Source organism: Schistocerca serialis, chromosome 1 (assembly GCF_023864345.2).
Source record: "Schistocerca serialis cubense isolate TAMUIC-IGC-003099 chromosome 1, iqSchSeri2.2, whole genome shotgun sequence".
NCBI lineage: Eukaryota > Metazoa > Arthropoda > Insecta > Orthoptera > Acrididae > Schistocerca > Schistocerca serialis.
Genome location: NC_064638.1, coordinates 1,092,800,055 through 1,092,821,842, shown reverse-complemented (window position 1 = coordinate 1,092,821,842; position 21,788 = coordinate 1,092,800,055). Strand labels below are relative to the sequence as shown.

The 21,788-nt window shown below is 39.2% G+C and overlaps 1 protein-coding gene across 1 annotated transcript in view; it reads right to left on the bottom strand.

Moving 5' to 3' along the window:
- Window positions 1-21,788, bottom strand: part of LOC126455600 (formylglycine-generating enzyme) — a 133,495-nt gene that overhangs the window by 44,392 nt on the left and 67,315 nt on the right. The window contains 2 exon segments of the mRNA XM_050091361.1: window positions 15,434-15,489; window positions 18,625-18,796. Of these exon segments, the coding sequence (XP_049947318.1) occupies window positions 15,434-15,489; window positions 18,625-18,796 (228 nt within the window).

Here is a 21,788-nt window from a genome sequence, read left to right as displayed (position 1 = left end):
ATGGAAATGACAGGTAAAATCAAGTGAACTTTGAGGCTTAATTCCGTGCACACCAGGAAGTAACTCGTCGATCACGGAGTTGCCAAACATACGTTGCCTTGTTGCCAAATCTCAGTTACAGTACCAGCAGGAAGAAGACGAACCGATGTGATCCTACAGCGGTCTGGGAAGTGACCATAGCTGGTGTCTGCAAGTCGCGGCTGCTACGGCCTGGAATACGTAATGCGTCTGATTCGCTTTCTGTAACTAGGTTTAGGGACTGGAGCGTAGTTACTAATAATACTCAGAACTGACTGCAAACTGAGCATCATAAATCAGTAACTCTCATTGTTGTTTTTATATTTCTTTCGTAAGTGTACTCAAAACTAAGAAAGTCATTCACAGGCGTTTTCGTGCCTCGCCGATAGTCGAGCACAACATACAAATAAAAATAAAAAAGAATGTGTGTGTGTGTGGAAGAACTAACAGCAACGTATATCGGAAGGCAGTAAGATCTCTTGCCTTTTGGTTTGTCAGTACTTGACAGTCATTTCTAAGCGAAAGTAAATAAAGAAAGGCAGTGCGTTTTTGTTACCAAGTAACGTCTTCGTCAATTACTTTAGTTTTAAAGTAATCTACGAGTAATTTCTGGTGTTTGATATTAACATGAAAAGGATTCCGTAGACAGGGAAAGAACCTGTTCTTGGGAAACTACATCTATAGTGACCAAAAGGCATTAAATGATGTTCAAGCACTTGTGTTACAGCAGCGGTATGAATAAAATGATAGTAATAATAACAGTAATAATCGAATTATCCGGCAACTTCACACTTCACAGTGGATTTTCTCGAACTAAGAAATTTGCTGAATTTGTGAAAAATCAAAATGGCTTCACATCCAGCCTATGATGCCTAGAAGAGTCTTTACATCCTGCTGACATGAGAATATCATAATCTCTGCGTCAGAAGCTTGCTTCTACTTGACCATTTAATAGACTCGCATTTTTTCCACCGTGACTAATTTTGTAAGCTAAGCACATCATCCGTTACAGCACACTCTTGGGGCTGGGTAATGTGGCCACAATGGTATGGTGGAACGAGCTATCACAGGTGCAATGCGTGGATTCAGGCATTTACTTTTAAGAGGCACAAACAGATTTATTTTACCTGTGGTAACCTCAAGAGAAAGACGTTATAATCCAGAATCCGCATTAAACATCATGTTCCTTCATTACCAACTGGGCAGAGCCGGTTTACGTTGGGAAATGACACAGCGGAAGTCATGGCAAACAGAAATACAGTCGCCAGTAAGCTTACTTACATTAGAAAATTTTATTTTATTTGATGAACCGATAGCCATTTAAAGGGACAGGGCTCTTATTTTACTTGTACTTGATTGAACTAGAGACGTTTAAAAATTTGGTGCTGGACTGTGATTCGAATTCGTATCTCCTCTTTCGAGGATCTGAATCTCTCGGAACAGTATAGTTCAGTCATTTCGTTCCTTTTCCCAAGACTGCAATCTTCTCTAGGTCTCCTCCAAAGGTAAGTATGTGGGTCTGAAACCTGATCCAGTACAAAAATATTCATAATTTCATTTCTAGCTTTATCAAGTGCACACCCACCTGCTAGTGAAAATTAACGCGCAATTTCAATGTCTGTTCATGTGTTTCCAACAATCGCAACAGGTGTCGTTATTTCTGGTCAAACACGCGCACATCTTACTGTTCATGAGTAAGCAACTGATACTTAAGCTATATTCGTGGATGCACGTTAGGTGTGCAGTTCGATTGTCGCTTAGGCACAAAAGTTTGTATCCTTATTTTAGATTCAGACACCTAGCGGCTCGTAAGAAAAACCGATACGTAACATTTGATTTTTCTTAGTTAACAACCGGATTACGTGTTGGGTTCGTATCTCCGTCACAGAACTTCACATCATGCACTTCATCTTTAAATGCATGCACACTTTGTTACTTCAGAATGGAGGTATATCAGACATCTTTCGTGGTTAGATAACAGGGACGAAAGGGTCTTGATAGGAGTCACGGTTTATTACAAAAATTGTCGTCTTTTATTTTCAAGTTTAGATTTGGTTACTGGTATGAGGCAAAAATTCCGGTAATTCATGACTCTTCATGGCTAATCATCAATATGATGTGATTAGATTAGATTAGATTACATTAGATTAACTCTTGTTCCATAGATCATGAATACGACATTTCGTAATGATGTGGAACGTGTCATTTTAATGAAAGATTTCTTTAAATACCGTGATTCAATTTCTTTACAACAATTTTTTACACTCTCTCTCATTGCTTTTTATCTCTCTCTCTCTCTCTCTCTCTCTCTCTCTCTCTCTCTCTCTCTCACACACACACACACACACACACACACACAAACACACACACATTCTTTTTTATTTTTATTTGTATGTTGTGCTCGACTATCGGCGAGGCACGAAAACGCCTGTGAATGACTTTCTTAGTTTTGAGTACACTTACGAAAGAAATATAAAAACAACAATGAGAGTTACTGATTTATGATGCTCAGTTTGCAGTCAGTTCTGAGTATTATTAGTAACTACGCTCCAGTCCCTAAACCTAGTTACAGAAAGCGAATCAGACGCATTACGTATTCCAGGCCGTAGCAGCCGCGACTTGCAGACACCAGCTATGGTCACTTCCCAGACCGCTGTAGGATCACATCGGTTCGTCTTCTTCCTGCTGGTACTGTAACTGAGATTTGGCAACAAGGCAACGTATGTTTGGCAACTCCGTGATCGACGAGTTACTTCCTGGTGTGCACGGAATTAAGCCTCAAAGTTCACTTGATTTTACCTGTCATTTCCATTGAATAATCTGAGTTATTATCGCTTGAAGGGTAACAAAAAATTGAAAATTTACGGTTTTCAGCCCAGGAAAGTCGTTGCAGGTGGAAACCACAACTAATCTCGACCTTCAAATAGCGGTTTACGAGTTCGAGTTCCTATTGCCCTCGTAATAGGAAACTCAGACCCATACCTCCTCGCCAGCTCTGTGGTAACGTGCTGACCAGTGAAAAAGCGTCTGTTACGGTTCGCAGTTCCAGTCTCACTGACTGTAACGTTTTTATCCCTTCTGTGAAAGAGCTACAAGCAGTCAGATCAAACATCAATAAGGAAATCGCAAGAAAATGCTTTCAGCTCATAGTGCAATGTTGAAAAACTTACAATGCTGCACAACAGGTAAGGCCTCTTTCCGCTGCTACCAAGCGAATTTTGGGTTTCTAGGAATACGTAACTATATTTATGAATTGCCACATTTGCATACCTCTTGAGTATGACACAGCATACCAATTAAACACAGACCCAATCAAAATCTAAGTGAGTAGTATTTTACTAATTCGTGTCGATAGAGACATGCTTGTGTACAGATACTTTCGTCGTAAGGTTATCATGGTTAGTTTTATTTCATTTCTTATAATACAGTGCACAATTTTCGTAAGGTTTCCTTTAGTGTTGTTAAAACAGTAGTAAACATGAGGGAGAAATTAATCATCAACGATATATGCGAATTCTCTGATGTTACCTATGACAGTCTGACAATGCACATGCAGTTTATTGATTACATGCATGTAGAAAACTTGTTCTGAGTTAAAGCTGTCAAACAAAGTTTGAAGAAGAATAAAATATCACTACCACACGACGGCTAATGGCATATTATGGCACGATGCGCTCTCCCTGCACATCTTCGAGATGCATCTGCTGCCTGCTGTCTATTAAACCTGAATAGAACAAAATGTCACAGTAGTTAGCCCTTTTTCCACATGCGACTACTTTGGGTTGAGAAGTGAAGGGAATTATGTTCAAAGTTCCATTAGATTGATACCTTCAGCAGAGAGCAGAATTGCGTTTTAAAAAATATTGCACTGAATGTATTCGAACTCGCGACATCTTATCTATGCTACAAGCTGACACGTAGCTACATAAGCTCCAGAGCTCGGCAACTATTCCTCCAGAACTTTTGGATTCCACAGCACTGTGAGATTATGCATATGGCCAGGTCTTGACTTCTGAGAGACAAACAGTTACAGCTTTTCTTTTGGACTGAACGACGTTTTCTAGTAACAGATAGCGCAATAGAATAGCTCAAGTGGAAAGGAACACTTCCTATTTAAACTTCTGCATCCTACACTGTTGGCAGTTGTGTGTAGGTGGCAGTTACGTGATTTTATTTCTGTGATTACAAAATAGTCGAATGTATGCACTGGGTAGCCGAGGCAGCTAGTTCATGGTGATTCGGTCAACCAAGTAAATGAATTTACTGAACATGCTGCAAATTACTACAGGGAGCCTGTGTGTCAGAATTCTCATCCAGTGTGGCGCAACTGCGTTACGATAGAAAAATGACTCGCAGAGAAGAGGATTTCGTGGTCTATTGGACGGATGGTAGGTTGTTATACCTATGGTCTGGGTTCGATTCCCACTTCCGTCAATGATTTTAGATAGGGAGAGACAGATTCCATTCTCTCCTGGCTACACCAAGTGAAGGAGATATAATGGCTGCGTGGTCTGAAAATTCACATTAAAGATGATATTCCTTCTTTACCACGTAGACGGTAGGTTGAACCACAATAAAGTCTGGAGTGGCGACATGTAGAAACTTATACTAGTTATTTATTTCAAGTGACGACACAAACGCTATGTATGGTCACAGGACACTTATTCCATCTTTTATTTGAGCTTCTGTATGTCGATAAAATTGGTTCTAAACTGGGAATGCAACTCAGACCACCCTTAACGCGGAATTTGATCCCTTCGTGGCAATACAGCTCGGCTACAATTTGTTGTTTGTTCAAAACTGCAGATTCCTCAACACCTTCACATATTACGCGTGAATGGGATCGAATCCTGGCCCGGCACTAAAGATTTAATTATGTATTATCAAGCTCTATCAGGAGAACACCTATCTGCTGGTGGATAATAATTTTGATTTTTAATGTATTTTCATTCGTTGTCAACACTAACGATATCTGACGTTTTTAACTTCCAGTGAGACACAGAACTATTTGCGAGATGACTGTAAGTTCAAGATGCTATTCTGAGCAGCTGGTGGAGAAAAATTCGGTAGCTGACGTCTCTTTGTATGTAGTCAACAACAATATGCGTGGGGCTCTATTCCCAGTGAGCGCTGAACTCTTCGTCATATTATTTCAGTTCGTCGTGTCATTTAATGTTCATACATATTCTCAACTAGCTGCTCGTGAATAACTTTAATTTTTAATGTCATTTTGTGTTAAATAGTTCAAATGGTTCAAATGGCTCTGAGCACTATAGGACTTAACTTCTAAGGTCATCAGTCCCCTAGAACTTAGAACTACTTAAACCTAACTAACCTAAGGACATCACTCACATCCATGCCCGAGGCAGGATTCGAACCTGCGACCGTAGCGGTCACGCGGTTCCAGACTGAAGCGCCTAGAACCGCACGGCCACACCGGCCGGCCCCCACCATCTGGTATCAATGCATTACCCTATCATCCATTATATATAATCATTTTCATAGTACACTTGATATTATAGATGAGTAGGACACAAGACAGGACATAGATAATGTCCGTTTGACGTCAACAGTGTGTAACATTTTACTTTTTTTGAATAGGACAATGTTCCTCTCCAATAATTTTTAGATTAGTTACAATAAGCTTACGCTGCAAGAGAATTCGCTTGTATTTTTCAATATGTGGTCTGTTGTCGGTTTGAAGGCCTTTCATAACATCGGCAACGTCGTGCAACTCCGCCGAGGGCTGTCTGGAGTAGGGTGGAGATAGCAATGTGAAAGTTGCGAGCTGTCGAAGACGATCTTCATATTCCTAATGCGATTAGGACATCGTATACTCTTGACGACGTTTAGCACCTGTGCAGTCAGTCACCCAATTTCAGAATTCATTTTGAGTAATCCTGCTAAATTCCCAAAATATTGTCTTTTTATATTGATGAGTAATATGGATAGTAGTCACGTTCATGTGCTGTCTACAACGCAAATTTAATGTTACTATGCTAGGAACTAACCTGCAATACGTTTTGTATTTCATAATCGGAACTATCTGCATTAACCGTCATCAGAGCAATGTCAGGGAACAGAATGCAGCAGTGCCTTGCTACCTACTTGAGGACCTGCTTGAGTCGTGTTCTAAGGAAAGGGTAGTTGCTGGTTCACATTATATTACACTAGCGAGAAGTACCGACTTTTCCTTTTCTCTGCAAACATCCAGAACTAAATGCTAAGAATATATTTGCATTGTGCCAACTCAAAGATCAATAGATATGGATATATAGATACAGATTTTTATATTTAAAGCCATTCTCGTTCTGCGTTGGAATAAACATCATTCATTATTTGCTTGTTCTTGTTACGGTTGTTATTGTCATTCTCTCACTCGCAAGAGTTTTTGCATTCCTATTTGGTATCGATGCACATGAAGAGTGAAGAGTGGCTATGAAAGAAGGGAATACTGAATGTTACGTCATGCAGAATACACTCATTTACTTCGGCTCCTCGTGATCTACGCTACAGGAGAAGTGAGATACATAAAGTTGACAGTGTGAGGTCAGACCTGGTAGCACAACTGTGCAACTACACAGTGTTACCAGATAAAATGGTGCTGCGGAATCGAAAGTGTAGTACGGACTTTGCCACAGTAGCAGACAGCTGGTAATTTAGGACCATGACCGTGGATTACACTTTGGTCAGTGCTGGTTAGAGTGCTGCAACTGTAAATGGAAGGCTTTGTTTGATAGTCTTATGCTGATGCTGTCTGAATAAATTATGCCATTGGATACAAAGCGGTTTAGTTTTGAGACCTAACCCACGAGGGGGGAAGGCACAGTGGTCTGCTTCAGGAATTCCAAGCAATAAAACACAAAAAACAACCCAGGAAGGGAGACATGCATTTGGAATCTGTTCATCGTTACGGGGTCAAACAAGAGGGTAACATTACTGAAACAATGATCGGGCTACTTAGTATATAATAGAGCATACAGATTTCAAGGGGGAAACATATGAAGATGCAGACTTCCTCGTTATCAATATGTGCGGCATATCTTTCGTGTTAACGAAAGTAAATTCCCGCTTTACCTCTTCTTACGTGTCAAATGAAATGAATGCCATGAGGAATAGAATATTTGTTGACTGCGTCTCTTCTTGCTTCTATCCTTACCAACATATTTCTTCATTCTCGTGGTAATCATGACATTCTATGTGTATGCTGCAAAAGATTGCAAGTGGACAAATTCGACATCGAGGTGCAAAGCGTTATATTCAATTCGAATAAGCTTCCGGTGTATTTTTACTTCGTTTGTATTTTTAGATGATTATGAACGTTACGGAAAATTATCTCACATGATTTATGTTGAATGAGAAACATTGAATGATCCGTTTTGCTTTCCCTACGTTGAAATGGTATAATGTCGGCGTCAACAGCCTTCTTCCGCGCCGGAAGCTGAAACTTGTATGATTCTGGATTAATGATAATTGAATGTCTCATATGTATACATAGCCCACAAGGCGACGTCAGAAACCATCAGGGGAGAACGCCGCATAAAAACCAAACGTGCGCGCGCGTCTCCACTCTGAAGAACCGTATCGGAGAATCACGGCAAGCATTTCGCTGAAGAGCTGCCTCGTCAGAGAGCCTAGAAATGGCAGCGTCGTAGCAAGTATTTGTCAATACTCTGATAGTGCATTTACTTCCGGGTGTAGGTCGGCGTTACCTCGCTAAATTCACTTGACATTCGTTTTCCACATCGAAGACTCGTACGATATAATCCACTGCAAGATGACACAATTAGAAAGTATATTTAATTTCTGGACTCCAAGAACGGCGTTCTTCACATAAGTAACACCTGTTTGTGTGTGCATTCGGGAGGACGACGGTGCAATCCCGCGCCCGGCCATCCTGATTTAGGTTTTCAATGATTTCCCTTAAATCGCTTCAGGCAAATGCCGGGATGGTTCCTTAGGAAGGGCACGGCCGATTTCCTTCCCCATCCTTCCCTAATCCGAGTTTGTGCTCCGTCTCTAATGACATCGTTGTCGACGGGACGTGAAAACAGTAATCTCCACCTCCTCTGTTCGTGTGTTGAAGGTTGCGTTTTGAGGCTCAGGCAACATCGCAGTGACTATATTCCGCCTCTGGCAGCCAGTGTGTCGTTAGCTCAGAGGTTCCCTTGTGCGTTGCAGTGCTTGTACTATAAGACATAGCAGTTCGAATCACGGTAGAAGCCGCTGACTACAACCTTTTATTTTCCATTTTAATTAATGGAGTTGCAAACTGCTAGTAAAAATTTCTTATGCGAAATCTGAAGAATGCCTTTAAACATCAATCTTCGTCCGGTTTCGACTTAGTAAATTAAGTTAATATCATGGATTTCTGCTTTGCAAATTCCAAGGTGCTTCACTGTAAAATAGACCCTGAAAAGATTCAAACCGACTGTCAACGATATAAATTTGAGCTTTGTTCGTCATATAGGTCTAACATGTCAGAAGGTTGTTTATGAAGTGCACATGTTCATTAATATAGTTCCCTTCTTCTAAATTTTTGCAATAGCATTTAACTGTAGACGTTTTGTAACACCGGCGTTAGCAATTCCTTTCCGTTCTCTGAAACCTTGAAAACGACAAATTTTTCTGGTTTAAATCTGATGACCTTAACTATCACTTCCGATCAACAATAAATACTTCATGAACTCCAAATGTGCAGTGTTCCTGCACTGCTACAGAGCATGCATTGCAAGGTATTCACACAGTTTATCGCATAGACTTACCATAAGGAATGAAACAAGAACTGTAATACACTTTACACCACAGACGCTCACTCTGGCTTGACGAAAACATCCAAACTTTGACCAAAAGTTGCACAAATAATTGAGTTTGAAAGGAAAAGAAATGAGGTATGAAGCATTTATAAATTCATCGAATGTAGTGAGGTGGTTTCATTTCGTCCCAGTCTATAAAATTAATTTCGGGCCATACTCAGCTCTTGCCGATTAATGTAATATAATACCCGCCTACTAATCAGGGCGTCTGTCTCCGTTGCTTTTGAGCGTGAATGGAAATTGTAGAAATTTTGTGTGGAGTAACATTTAATAATAAAGCGTTTTAAATCATCAAAAGCGATGAGCGGTAGCAGGCGCTTTCGATAAAGAACGGGGGAGTGCAGCACCGCTGCTGTCGCCACGGCCGCTGCCAGTAGCCAGCAAATGGATCCCGGAGCTTTGCCGCATACGGCGTCCAGAGGAGGACATTCTGCAGGAAATCTGCCGCAAAATCGTTACTGGATAAAATTTTGATATCGGTGTGTCACAAAGTGAAATAGATTGAATCTGCGCTACCATTACATTCACGTCTTCAGCATTCAGACAGAAGAGGCTATAAAAATATTTTATGCCAGCTGCTCTCGATCCACTGACATTATGAACAGAAACAACGCACGCTACCGCTAGACCACAGGCGTAATCAGCCTAGAGTTTCTCTATCATGGGACAAGTTTTCCTCCAGGAAATGCCGCAGTCTACAGTGTTGCCAGATTGTGCAGATAACCGGACTTAGAGAATTAGCGAGTTGGCCAGTTTTTTTGTCCCATGTCGCGATCGGCGCGGACTTAGCCTCTGAAGCGGCCGGCCGCCGGTCAAGTTTTATGTCAAAGAGTGTACCTGAGTGTTCTTCAAGAACTGTGAACTTTGTGGTTAGACTTTTACTGCTTGTAGATGTTGAACAGGAAACTATTGTAGCAGTATGTGGGGGTTTCGCCTGCAAACTAATAATGAGGCTTATCGAAGGCTAAATAATTGTGCACTGGCCATATAACTATGTAGTATCGGGGGATGTGCACAGTGAAAATTAAAGTACAATGAAACATAACTGTGCACCTATCGGCTACATAATTTGTAGTAGTCAGCGTCGGAATCCACAACCCCATTTTTCACCCAGTGTAGAAACACAGTACGTCAACACCAAAGACAACAACCAAAACAATTAAAAGCAGGTGGAAACGGCACATTGTGAGAAAGAAGATTCAGCAATATCACACATGACATCTTTCAGTGGATGTGAACTAAAATGTCAATTTAAAGTTTTTTTCTGGATCTTAATTTTAGTTGAACACTGGCCTTGTTACTTTGTGTATATTATATGTGTCATACAATAAACAGAATACCCTCAGATTTCATCTGAAGTAACTGCCATACTTTTGCATAGCTCAAAGAGTCACATTTCCTACAAAGATCCACTTCATTTTCATTACAATTATAATTATGTCTTCAACTCAAGTCTGTTCCATGATCCACTTGTTCATTTTCCTGTTGCTCTTGGCAATGCCAAACAATGTCCTCGATACTTGCTCAGCACCCCTATTTTTCTTTTTCTGTCCACCCAGTTATTATAAAATTCTACTATTTTCTTTTTGATCTGATCATTGTACATTATTTTAGTTTATTATAACTAATTTTCAAACTTGCTCTATCACTTTTTTTATCTGATGCTTAAGTTTACTTGCACTTGAGGCAAACAGTACAATATCATCAGCAAATAAAGGTGTTTCAGATATGATCCATTAACATGAATACCTTTATTGATTATTAACTCATGAATTTAAAAAGACTGCCGAGTATACTTTTGGGGGATAAAGAACCTCCTTGCCGATTCCTATTCCAATTTTTAATTAATAGCTCGTTCCTAAAAGGTCTTCTCTACAGATTTTGTTCAAAGTGAATCACAAAAATGTTCTCAAAACCTATGAATTTCAGATGAAGTGGTAATTTGTACTGATTGTTCCAATCCATAACTCTGGTAATGGCTTGTAAATGGTAATTTCTGCTGTATCTAACTCTGAAATCATCTTGTTCCTTTTACAGACTAAAAATCCAATTTTTTCCTATGTGCTTAGTAACCATTTTAAGAATTTTTGTGCATCACAGATAGGAGACCGATTAGTATAGTATCCTGTTGTATGAATTTGTTCCAGCATCGATTCTACCAAAACCCCATCATCTACAAATGTCTCCCCTTTCTCCATACTTTGAATGACACATGTCAATATTTTAATTATTAAATGCCTGTATTTCTGATTCATTTCTTGAATTATACAAACATTTTCTTTAGGGTACCCCAAAGAGCCATGGCCCTTGCCATTGGTAGGGAGGCTTGTGTGCCTCAGCGATACAGATAGCCGTACCATAGGTGCAACCACAACGGAGGGGTATCTGTGGAGAGGCCAGACAAACGTGTGGTTCCTGAAGAGGGGCAGCAGCCTATTCAGTAGTTGCAGGGGCAACAGTCTGGATGATTGACTGATCTGGCCTTGTAACATTTACCAAAACGGCCTTGCTGTGCTGGTACCGTGAACAGCTGAAAGCAAGGGGAAACTACAGCTGTAATTTTTCCCGAGGACATGCAGCTTTACTGTATGGTTAAATGATGATGGCATCCTCTTGGGTAAAATATTCCAGAGGTAAAATAGTCTCCCATTTGGATCTCCGGGCGGGGACTACTCAGGAGGACGTCGTTATCAGGAGAAAGAAAACTCTTGTTCTACGGATCGGAGCGCGGAATGTCAGATCCCTTAATCAGGTAGGTAGGTCAGAAAATTTGAAAAGGGAAATGGATAGGTTAAAGTTAGATATAGTGGGAATTAGTGAAGTTTGCTGGCGGGAGGAACAAGACATTTGGTCAGGCGAATACAGGGTTATAAATACAAAATCAAATAGGGGTCATGCAGGAGTCGGATTAATAATGAGTAAAAAATAGGAGTGCAGGTAAGCTACTACAAACAGCATAGTGAACGCATTATTCTGGCCAAGATAGACATGAAGCCCATGCCTACTACAGTAGTACAAGTTTATATGCCAACTAGCTCTGCAGATGACGAAGAAATTGAAGAAATGCATGATGAAATAAAAGAAATTATTCAGATAGTGAAGGGATATGAAAATTTAATAGTCATGGGTGACTGGAGAGAAGGAAACATAGTAAGTGAATATGGATTGGGGGAAAGAAATGAAAGAATTTTGCACAGAGCACAACTTAATCATAGCTAACACTTGGTTCAAGAATCATCAAAGAAGGTTGTATACATGGAAGAAGTCTGGAGATACTGACAGGTTTCAGATAGATTATATAATGGTAAGACAGAGATTTAGGAACCAGGTTTTAAATTGTAAGACATTTCCAGGGGCAGATGTGGACTCTGACCACAATCTATTGGTTATGAACTGTAGATTAAAACTGAAGAAACTGCAAAAAGGTGGGAATTTAAGGAGATGGGACCTGAATAAACTGACTACACCAGAGGTTGTACAGAGCTTCAGGGAGAGCCTAAGGGAACAATTGTCACAAATGGGGGAAAGAAATACAGTAGAAGAAGAATGAGTAGCTGCGAGGGATGAAGTTGTGAAGGCAGCAGAGGATCAAATAGGTAAAAAGATGAGGGCTAGTAGAAATCCTTGGGTAACAGTAGAAATGTTGAATGTAATTGATGAAAAGGAGAAAATATAAAAATGCAGTAAATGAAGCAGGCAAAAAGGAATACTAACGTCTAAAAAATGAGATTGACAGGAAGTGCAAAATGGCTAAGCAGGGATGGCTAGAGGACAAATGTAAGGGTGTAGAGGCTTATCTCACTAGGGGTAAGATAGATACTGCCTACAGGAAAATTAGAGAGACCTTTGGAGAAAAGAGAGCCACTTGTATGAATATCAAGAGCTCTGATGGAAACCCAGTTCTAAGCAAAGAAGGGAAAGCAGAAAGGTGGAAGGAGTATATAGAGGGTCTATACAAGGGCAATGTACTTGAGGACAATATTATGGAAATGGAAGAGGATGTATATGAAGATGAAATGGGAGATACGATACTGCTTGAAGAATTTGACATAGCACTGAAAAACCTAAGTCGAAACAAGGCCCCGGGAGTAGACAACATTCCATTAGAACTACTGACGGCCTTGGGAGGGCCAGTCCTGACAAAACTCTACCATCTGGTGAGCAAGATGTATGAGACAGGCGAAATACCCTCAGACTTAAAGAAGAATATAATAATTCCAATCCCAAAGAAAGCAGGTGCTGACAGATGTGAAAATTACCGAACTATCAGCTTAATAAGTCACACATGCAAAATACTAACGCGAATTCTTTACACAAGAATGGAAAAACTGGTAGAAGCCGACCTCGGGGAAGATCAGTTTGGATTCCGTAGAAATATTGGAACATGTGAGGCAATACTGATCCTATGACTTATCTTAGAAGCTAGATTAAGGAAAGGCAAACCTACGTTTCTAGCGTTTGTAGACTTAGAGAAAGCTTTTGACAATGTTGACTGGAATACTCTCTTTCAAATTCTGAAGGTGGCAGGGGTAAAATACAGGGAGCGAAAGGCTATTTACAATTTGTACAGAAACCAGATGGCAATTATAAGAGTCGACGGGCATGAAAGGGCAGCAGTGGTTGGGAAGTCGAGGGGCATGAAAGGGCAGCAGTGGTTGGGAAGGGAGTGAGACAGGGTTTTAGCCTATCCCCGATGTTATTCAATCTGTATATTGAGCAAGCAGTGAGGGAAACAAAAGAAAAATTCAGAGTAGGTGTTAAAATCCATGGAGAAGATGACATTGTAATTCTGTCACAGACAGCAAAAGACTTGGAAGAGCAGTTGAACGGAATGGATAGTGTCTTGAAAGGAGGATATAAGATGAACATCAACAAAAGCAAAACGAGGATAATGGAATGTAGTCAAATTACGTCAGGTGATGCTGAGGGAATTAGATTAGGAAATGGGACACTTGAAGTAGTAAAAGAGTTTTGCTATTTGGGGAGCAAAATAACTGATGATGGTCGAAGTAGAGAGGATATCAAAAGTAGACTGGCAATGGCAAGGAAAGCGTTTCTGAAGAAGAGAAATTTGTTAACATCGAGTATTGATTTAAGTGTCAGGAAGTCGTTTCTGAAAGTATTTGTATGGAGCATAGCCATGTCTGGAAGTGAAACATGGACAATAAATAGTTTAGACAAGAAGAGAATAGAAGCTTTTGAAATGTGGTGCTACAGAAGAATGCTGAAGATTAGATGGGTAGATCACATAACTAATGAAGAGGTATTGCATAGAACTGGGGAGAAGAGGAGCTTGTGGCACAACTTGACAAGAAGGAGGGACCAGTTGGTAGGACATGTTCTGAGGCATCAAGGGATTGGAGGGCAGCGTGGAGGGTAAAAATCATAGAGGGAGACCAAGAGATGAATACACTAAGCAGATTCAGAAGGATGTAGGTTGCAGTAGGTACTGGGAGATGAAGCTTGCACAGGAGAGAGTAGCATGGAGAGCTGCATCAAACCAGTCTCATGACTGACGACACAACAACCACCTCATTTTAAGATTCATTTAGCTGTTTCCAAGGACCTATTGCATGAGCACAACATTTCTTGCCAGAAGTTTTCGACTGTAAAATTTGTTTTTAGTTTAGTTTTCATTTTAGAACCCCCCATTGTCTTCCTGCAGTGAGATTTGCTGTTATTTATCATTTTCTGTAACTGTCAGTAGATGTCGTCTACCTTCTCATTAGAATATGAGCATGCTGGTACATGCCAGTACATGTGAATGAGTTTTGAGGACTATCTTTTCCCATCTACATACCATTTGTTTTTATCCAATTGCTCTTTAATTGAACTGAATTTTGACACTCTAGTTAAGCAACATATTGTTCCCAGATAAAAAGTAGTAGCAACAATTGTGTTCATTAGTTAAATATTACTGGCTACTTCCACATCTTCAAAAAGCAAGGTGACCTGATTACATAAATAGTTATTTACTCTTATAATACATCAGTATCAACCAAGCTACATACATTTACAGGCTAATTACACAGGAAAAAGAAAAGAATAAATGTTACCATTCAGTTTAATGTTCACACGAGTATAAATGTGGATGATTCAAAACAAAATTATACATACTTATTATTAAGCAGTGTCACTGAAACATACATAATGGCAGACCAAAGGACACTTGCTAGTTCTGGACTTTGAAGTATAGCCTGCATCATGTAGGGGCATAGGCACATTTGTGTGAACTCCAGCTAATCAAAGGATAAGTCCGAAAGCTAGCAGATTTTCCTCATTTTGTGTGTGCCTATCAACAACTCAATGCTTCTGTCTTTTGGTGAGTGGTCTCTTTTAACTGTTATGTAGTCATATTCAACAAGTACTTTCCTGTAACATTTAACATTAAACCAATATTGGTTTGGGACTTTTGGGTGCTCAACAGCAAAATTATTAGAATCTCCCTAACAATAATGTGAGAAAATTCAGTTAATTACGTATAACTATTATGCCTACTGGTTACTCTGAGGAAACTGGGTAATCTAGCCAATGTGTCAAACCAGTAAAATCTTCTCCACAGCTGCCTGTGAAAAGTACAAATGCTGCACATAACTTACATTTCTCAGTCTCAGCTAAATGAGAGATCAACTTCACAGGTAGGCTAGGAGCTGCTCTTTTGTTCACAAATACATTCCATTAAAATGTAACATACAAACATCAATACAGCACAAGCAACACGAGTGGATGAGTCATCACACAATGAAGTATGAGGCATGTTGAAATTAATTTTTCATTCCTATATGCTTCACTGCTAACTCACATCTGCATAATCTATTCATGAGTATTTCAATAGTTTATCAATTAATTTTTTCCATTTGTTTAAAATAATGGACTGAACAAAATGTTAACCCAAATATGTAAATTATTCTGTAAATATAAATTATTCTATGATGTCTGAAACAATGTGTGTTTATAGTTCATATTTTTAAATCTCATTCCTAATTTAACAGAGGAATTATTAACAATGATTCTGTAATGTGATGAAAATGAATGTGCTGTACAACAAAGAAAATTACTAAAATCAGTAGGAGTCAGAAAAGCTAGCCAGTACCTTCCTCCAGGAGGCACAATTCCCAGTACTGATCACACAAACAATTAAAACAGAAGATAATACTTTGAACTTTCAGAACAATGCATTCCTTCTTCAGGAACGAAAGAGTGATTGGTTGATGGAGGCTGGAAAAGATAGGATCACTAAGACCCTTTGTTAAAAGGGGCCCCACCTGTTACGAGTTTCTGCTGAAAAATAAGTTAAGTCTGCTGTTAATTAGAAGTTTCATTTCAGCAGAAACAATTATTTAAAATTATTACTTGCATTTAAGAAGAAAGAAAATCACACTTGTATACATGCAGCACAACACATGACAGTTATACAGGTCATAAGTAGGCAGGTGCTGTTAATGTTGCTAACATGAGATTTATGAGAGAATTATCTCCAAAGAATGGTTTTTATCCAATGATAATTACTTGTGCACAATGATTTAATATTTTAATACCAACAAAGCTAGACTAACTAGCTTATTCAACTGTTAAAAAAAACCTTTGTCTCTCCATGTCACTGGGTAATGCTTCACTACATCTTTGCCAGGAGCCTGGTATATTGTTTTACATGCTAGAGTTTTTCAAGTCAGATGCTTGAAACATGTCCTTAATTAAGTCTCTGGAACTGGAGGAGTAGTAGTAGTAAATCATGAAGAAATACTAATATGCAGGGCTCTTTGGAAACAATATGTGATCATCTTGCCTTCAGCTGTCGAGCATAGTTCATCATTCTACCACGGGAGACTGTGTTTACTATTGTGAAGATGAATGTTTCAATGACTGGATGAATGACATTCATTATATGGTCCACCATATCATGCATATCACCTCTGTTTTTCAACGTAGCCAAATAGTTGCACAATAATCAACTCACTCTGATTAATATTAATTTTCGCAGATTTTTCTATAGGTTTCTTGTTATTGTAGGTGCACTCAGATTTGAAATGTCAGTAAAATGACAATTATTACCAACTTTTTAATCAGAACGTCTAGAAGGGCAAAATGCACAAGCAAAATTGTCTACGAAGGAAGATAACACTATTGCTCAACTTAAGTACACTGTATAGCTTCAGTTCATCGTACATACGTGTTTTGACAGAATGAGCCTTGAACTGTTGACACCTCTGTGAACTAAATAGAATTCTAGAATGCATGATGAGAATTAAAATTCCCTTGGGGGTATAACCATGAGAATCATTTTAACTCTTTGGTGATCTCTCCATGAATAGAATTATTTTGCCCAAAGTGCACCAAACATACAGTAACATTAAGTGACACATGCATGAGCAAAGAATCCATTTACAAGTGGATCTTAGTGGAAATATGCTCCAAGTAACATGGGACACTGAAAAACAAACTCGTGCCATTCTATACTTTCAGACTCTAGAGGGTATTCCTGTGAGGAGCTAATACCATAGATGATGGTTCTTTAAAAAAAGTTGTTCAATAAATCTTGCTAAAACTGAATATCTTGCACTGGGGAAAAAATGATGCAATGGATTTGGAAACTGGCAAAAAAAGAAGTCAATCTTTTTAATATCTTGGAATAACATTATCTGTTGGTGGAAAGAATGCAAATAAAGTTGAACAAGGCAAGAAGACAATCAGACAGTTAAATTCTGTTTCATGGAACAAAAACTAACAATCAAAATTAAAAAAGTAATATACCATACAACTACGGAAAGTACTGCAATATATGTGTCAGAAATCTGGGAAATTAATAAAAGATATAAACAAAGGTTCCTGCAACGGAAATAGACTACTGGGGAAGTAGTTAGATGAATATCAAGCTTGGATCACATAAGAAATGTGGAAATATGGAGGGAAATTGCAGTTAGAGACTATCATATACACAACTGAAACAAAAAGGCTACTTTGGTATGGGCATCTTTAAAAGATGGATTGTACAAGGTGGCTGAAACATATATGGCAGTGGATACCTTCACAAAAAGATAAACAGGCCATGGAAACAGGATGTAGATGAAGGAAAGCGAAGTAGAGATTTGCAATATGGAGACTGGAGAAACAAAAAACAACGGAAACCGGGAAACAAGTACATTGTAGGGAATGATAGGAGCACCTTTGCACTTTGCCACAAACATTTACAGCTGTCAAGTCTTCTACAGTATTGGAAAGTGACATGTTAGCTACTCTGTATGACCTTCCACAAATAACCCATTAATTTCAGAATCTATGGAACACAAGTATACAGAAATCTTGGATATACTGCAATGCAGTATTAACTACAACAAATTTCTCAAATGATGATAAACCTTTAATTTGGTATTTTTCAACTTTTTCTATGTTGGTAAGCTGTAGATTACTGTTTGACAGTAGACAGAATACAAGCTGTATAATATGGTTAATGGTAGCTACCTTCCCCACTCCATTCGTACAGAAAGAGCCAAAGGGTAATGAATATCTTTGTATTTTTTCATACAGCTCTTTTCTTACCATTACACAATATGTGCCCACTTTCTGTCCAACAGATCTCTTCTTCAGAGAACCCAGCTGTCTTGATTTTTCATCTCTGACTGTGGCTCAGTAGCTCGCTCATGAAATGTTCACCATGAAAAATTATACACAGACAAATAACAATACAATGCCTTTACACTGCAAAGAAGGAGATGATTTATCTTCACTAACAGCACAACAGTTATATTTTCTTTCCTTTCATTACAGACATACAAAACAGCTTGGTACTTACCGATGCTCACCATGAGGCTGAATCTTGTTGCCCCAAGGATATAAACGATTGTTGAGTCCAGCACGGCAGGCGTATTCCCACTCAGCTTCAGTTGGTAATCTTTTCTGTGCCCAAGAACAGTATTTTGAAGCATCATTCCAGGACACATGGATCACCGGATGATCCATACGGTCTGAAACATACAAACTGAAAATTACTTCTAAGAATGAAGCACTAAAACTAGAAATAAAAGCATCAATCACAATACACATGCATATGCATGATGTGTCTCCCCAAGCTATACAACTCAGTGGGTGTATATTAACATCAGGTAAATTTTGTCTAATCTTACGATTTCTCTCCTGTTCATTAGTTCTTTAGAAGTACCCGTTTTTTGAAAATTAAAAAATAAATAAATAAATAAATAAATTAGGGATTTAGGCTGAACAATTCTGTAAGCTAAATGAGAACTATAATGGACTGTGTGTCATCCAAGATTTTCCAACTGATTTTGTGAGACTGCAGGCAGAAGTGGAAAATAAGAGGGGCCACAGTTAAATGTCCTATCAAAAATGACAAAAAAGGTTGGTTATGCATCATGGGTTATGTGATTTTCAGACTTTCCAGTCCAAGTATCCATGTTTTTATAACAGGAAGATGCTCTAAAATACTCATGTGAAATGGAATAAACAAGTGGCCACAAGAAAGCTGCCACTTGGCTGTGATTTCTTTGCTGTCTGAGTATTAAAAGCAATAGCCTCCCATATGCCCACCCCATCCCCTGCCATTTTCACTCTCGATGCTTCCTTGATATCATAGAACAATGATTTTAATTGTTACCTGCCAATCAAAATATAATTCTACATATATGGAAGGTAATCTTCTGAATCCAGCAGTTTTGTCACAACGAAGAAAAGTGATGCAAATTAACCAAATCGATATATAAGGTCTCCCAAAATGAAAAGGTGACTGCAGTTATTTGTAAAGAAATTTTACTAACAATATTATAACTACCATTCATGTGGAACATTTCACCTATACATAATGGCCACTGACACTGGTACGCAGATCACAGCAATTCGGGAGTGAGTTGAGCGGATGACTTCAGTATAAAAACTTCTGGGTTGGTGATGGATCCAGTTTTCCATGGTGTCCTGCACTTCCTATTCACAGGTGAACCTCTGACCCTATTGTTTTAATGGGTACAAGATACCCAAGTCACATGGGGAGAAAACAGACATGCAAGGAGAACTTTCAAGGACCTCCCAACAAAATTTTGGGAAGAGCTCAAGGGTCGTCCTTGGTACACGCAGCTTAGTGTTGTCCTGGAGAAGCGATATTACATTTGAGAGCTTTCCCCTGAGCCTGTCCTTAATGGCCTGTTTCAGCCTGAGCAACATGTTGCAAAATTGCTCATGTGTCAACTATTGCATCCTGTATTAGTCAGTTGTGGGTATAAGTCCTTCTTCACCGAAAAGGAAACTGAGCATTTTCTGGCCTTCAGGGGAGAGTGGGCTTTCCTGGATGAGAAGAGCTGGGGTGCCACCACTTCATGTTAATCCGTTTGGAGGCAGGGTCAAAGTAATGACAGCATGTTTCATCACATGCCCCAACGTAAGCAACGCAATTCATTTCTTGTTCCACAAATCTCAACAGATGGGTCTGGCAGGCACCCATTCTCACCATCTTCTGATTTTCTGAAAGATATTTGGGCACCCACTGTACACGACTTTACGATAACAAAGCTTTTCATGGATTATGCGATGCACAGTTCCTTTGCTTATCAACAGTTCAACAGCAATGTCACATGTGATGATCTGACTATTCGTTCTCCAGTCAAAATCATGGTGCTGATGGTGACAACATGCACCTGCCCAGGATACATCATGTCCTTGATGTTTACAAGTCCTGTTCATAATGCTGACAACACCAGAATACTGTGCATACTGCAAGACACTCCCCTCTGTGCACCTCTTTCATCCTGTGGCAACTTTGTGAAGCAAAGAAATTGGATAACTGCTCATTGTGCTGATCAGGAGGAATACATCATGAATTGCAGAAACAGTTCTCCAGAAATAAGGAAATTGCTGTGAAGCCATTAACTCAGTTGGTGCAACTGGGAATACCATCACGCCATCTCTTGACAAACTCATTCACCCAATGGCATTACATAAAATGTTGCTACAGCAAAGATCTCCTCTTCAACTGGGTGTATCATATTTTGCTGTACACTTATTGCTTAATTCTAAAGAATAGTACAGACTAATCATCAAAATGATTTATTCAAATTGTGCTGGTTGCAGAATTCCATACATTTTTCATCATGTTTGCTGTTTTTAAGTTTCCTTGCCTTTTGAAGGGATTACCTTCTAATCTGAAACTTGAGTGTGGCCATCTGTAATTTTTTTTTGTGACATCTGCAAAGAGAAACTTTTGGTACCATATTACTGTTAGAGAACCTCCTGCTCTAACATTTCAACCTTTTTGTCAAGCCAAGATACATACAAAACCCACACCTACCACAGTAGTACAAGTTTATATGCCGACTATCTCTGCAGATGATTAAGAGATTGATGAAATAAATGATGAGATAAAAGAAATTATTCAGATAGTGAAGGGAGATGAAAATTTAATAGTCATGTGTGATTGGAACTCTATAGTAGGAAAAGGAAGAGAAGGAAACGTAGTACGTGAATATGGAAGGGAGTGAGGAATGAAAGGGGAAGCCGCCTCGTAGAATTTTGCACAGAGCACAACTTAATCATAGCTGACACTTGGTTCAAGAATCATACAAGAAGGTTGTATCCATGGAAGAAGCCTGGAGATACTGATAGGTTTCAAATAGATTATTTAATGGTCTGACAGAGATTTAGGAACCAGGTTTTAACCAGTAAGACATTTCCAGGGGCAAATGTGGGCGCTGAACACAATCTATTGGTTATGATCTGTAGATTAAAACTGCAAAAAGGTGGGAATTTGAGAAGATGGGACCTGGATAAACTGACTAAACCAGAGGTTGTAGAGAGTTTCAGGGAGAGCATTAGGGAAGGATTGACAAGAATGGGGGAAAGAAATACAGTAGAAGAAGAATGGGTAGCTTTGAGAGATGAAATAGTGAAGGCAGCAGAGGATCAAGTAGGTACAAAGATGAGGGCTAGTAGAAATCCTTGGGTAACAGAAGAGAT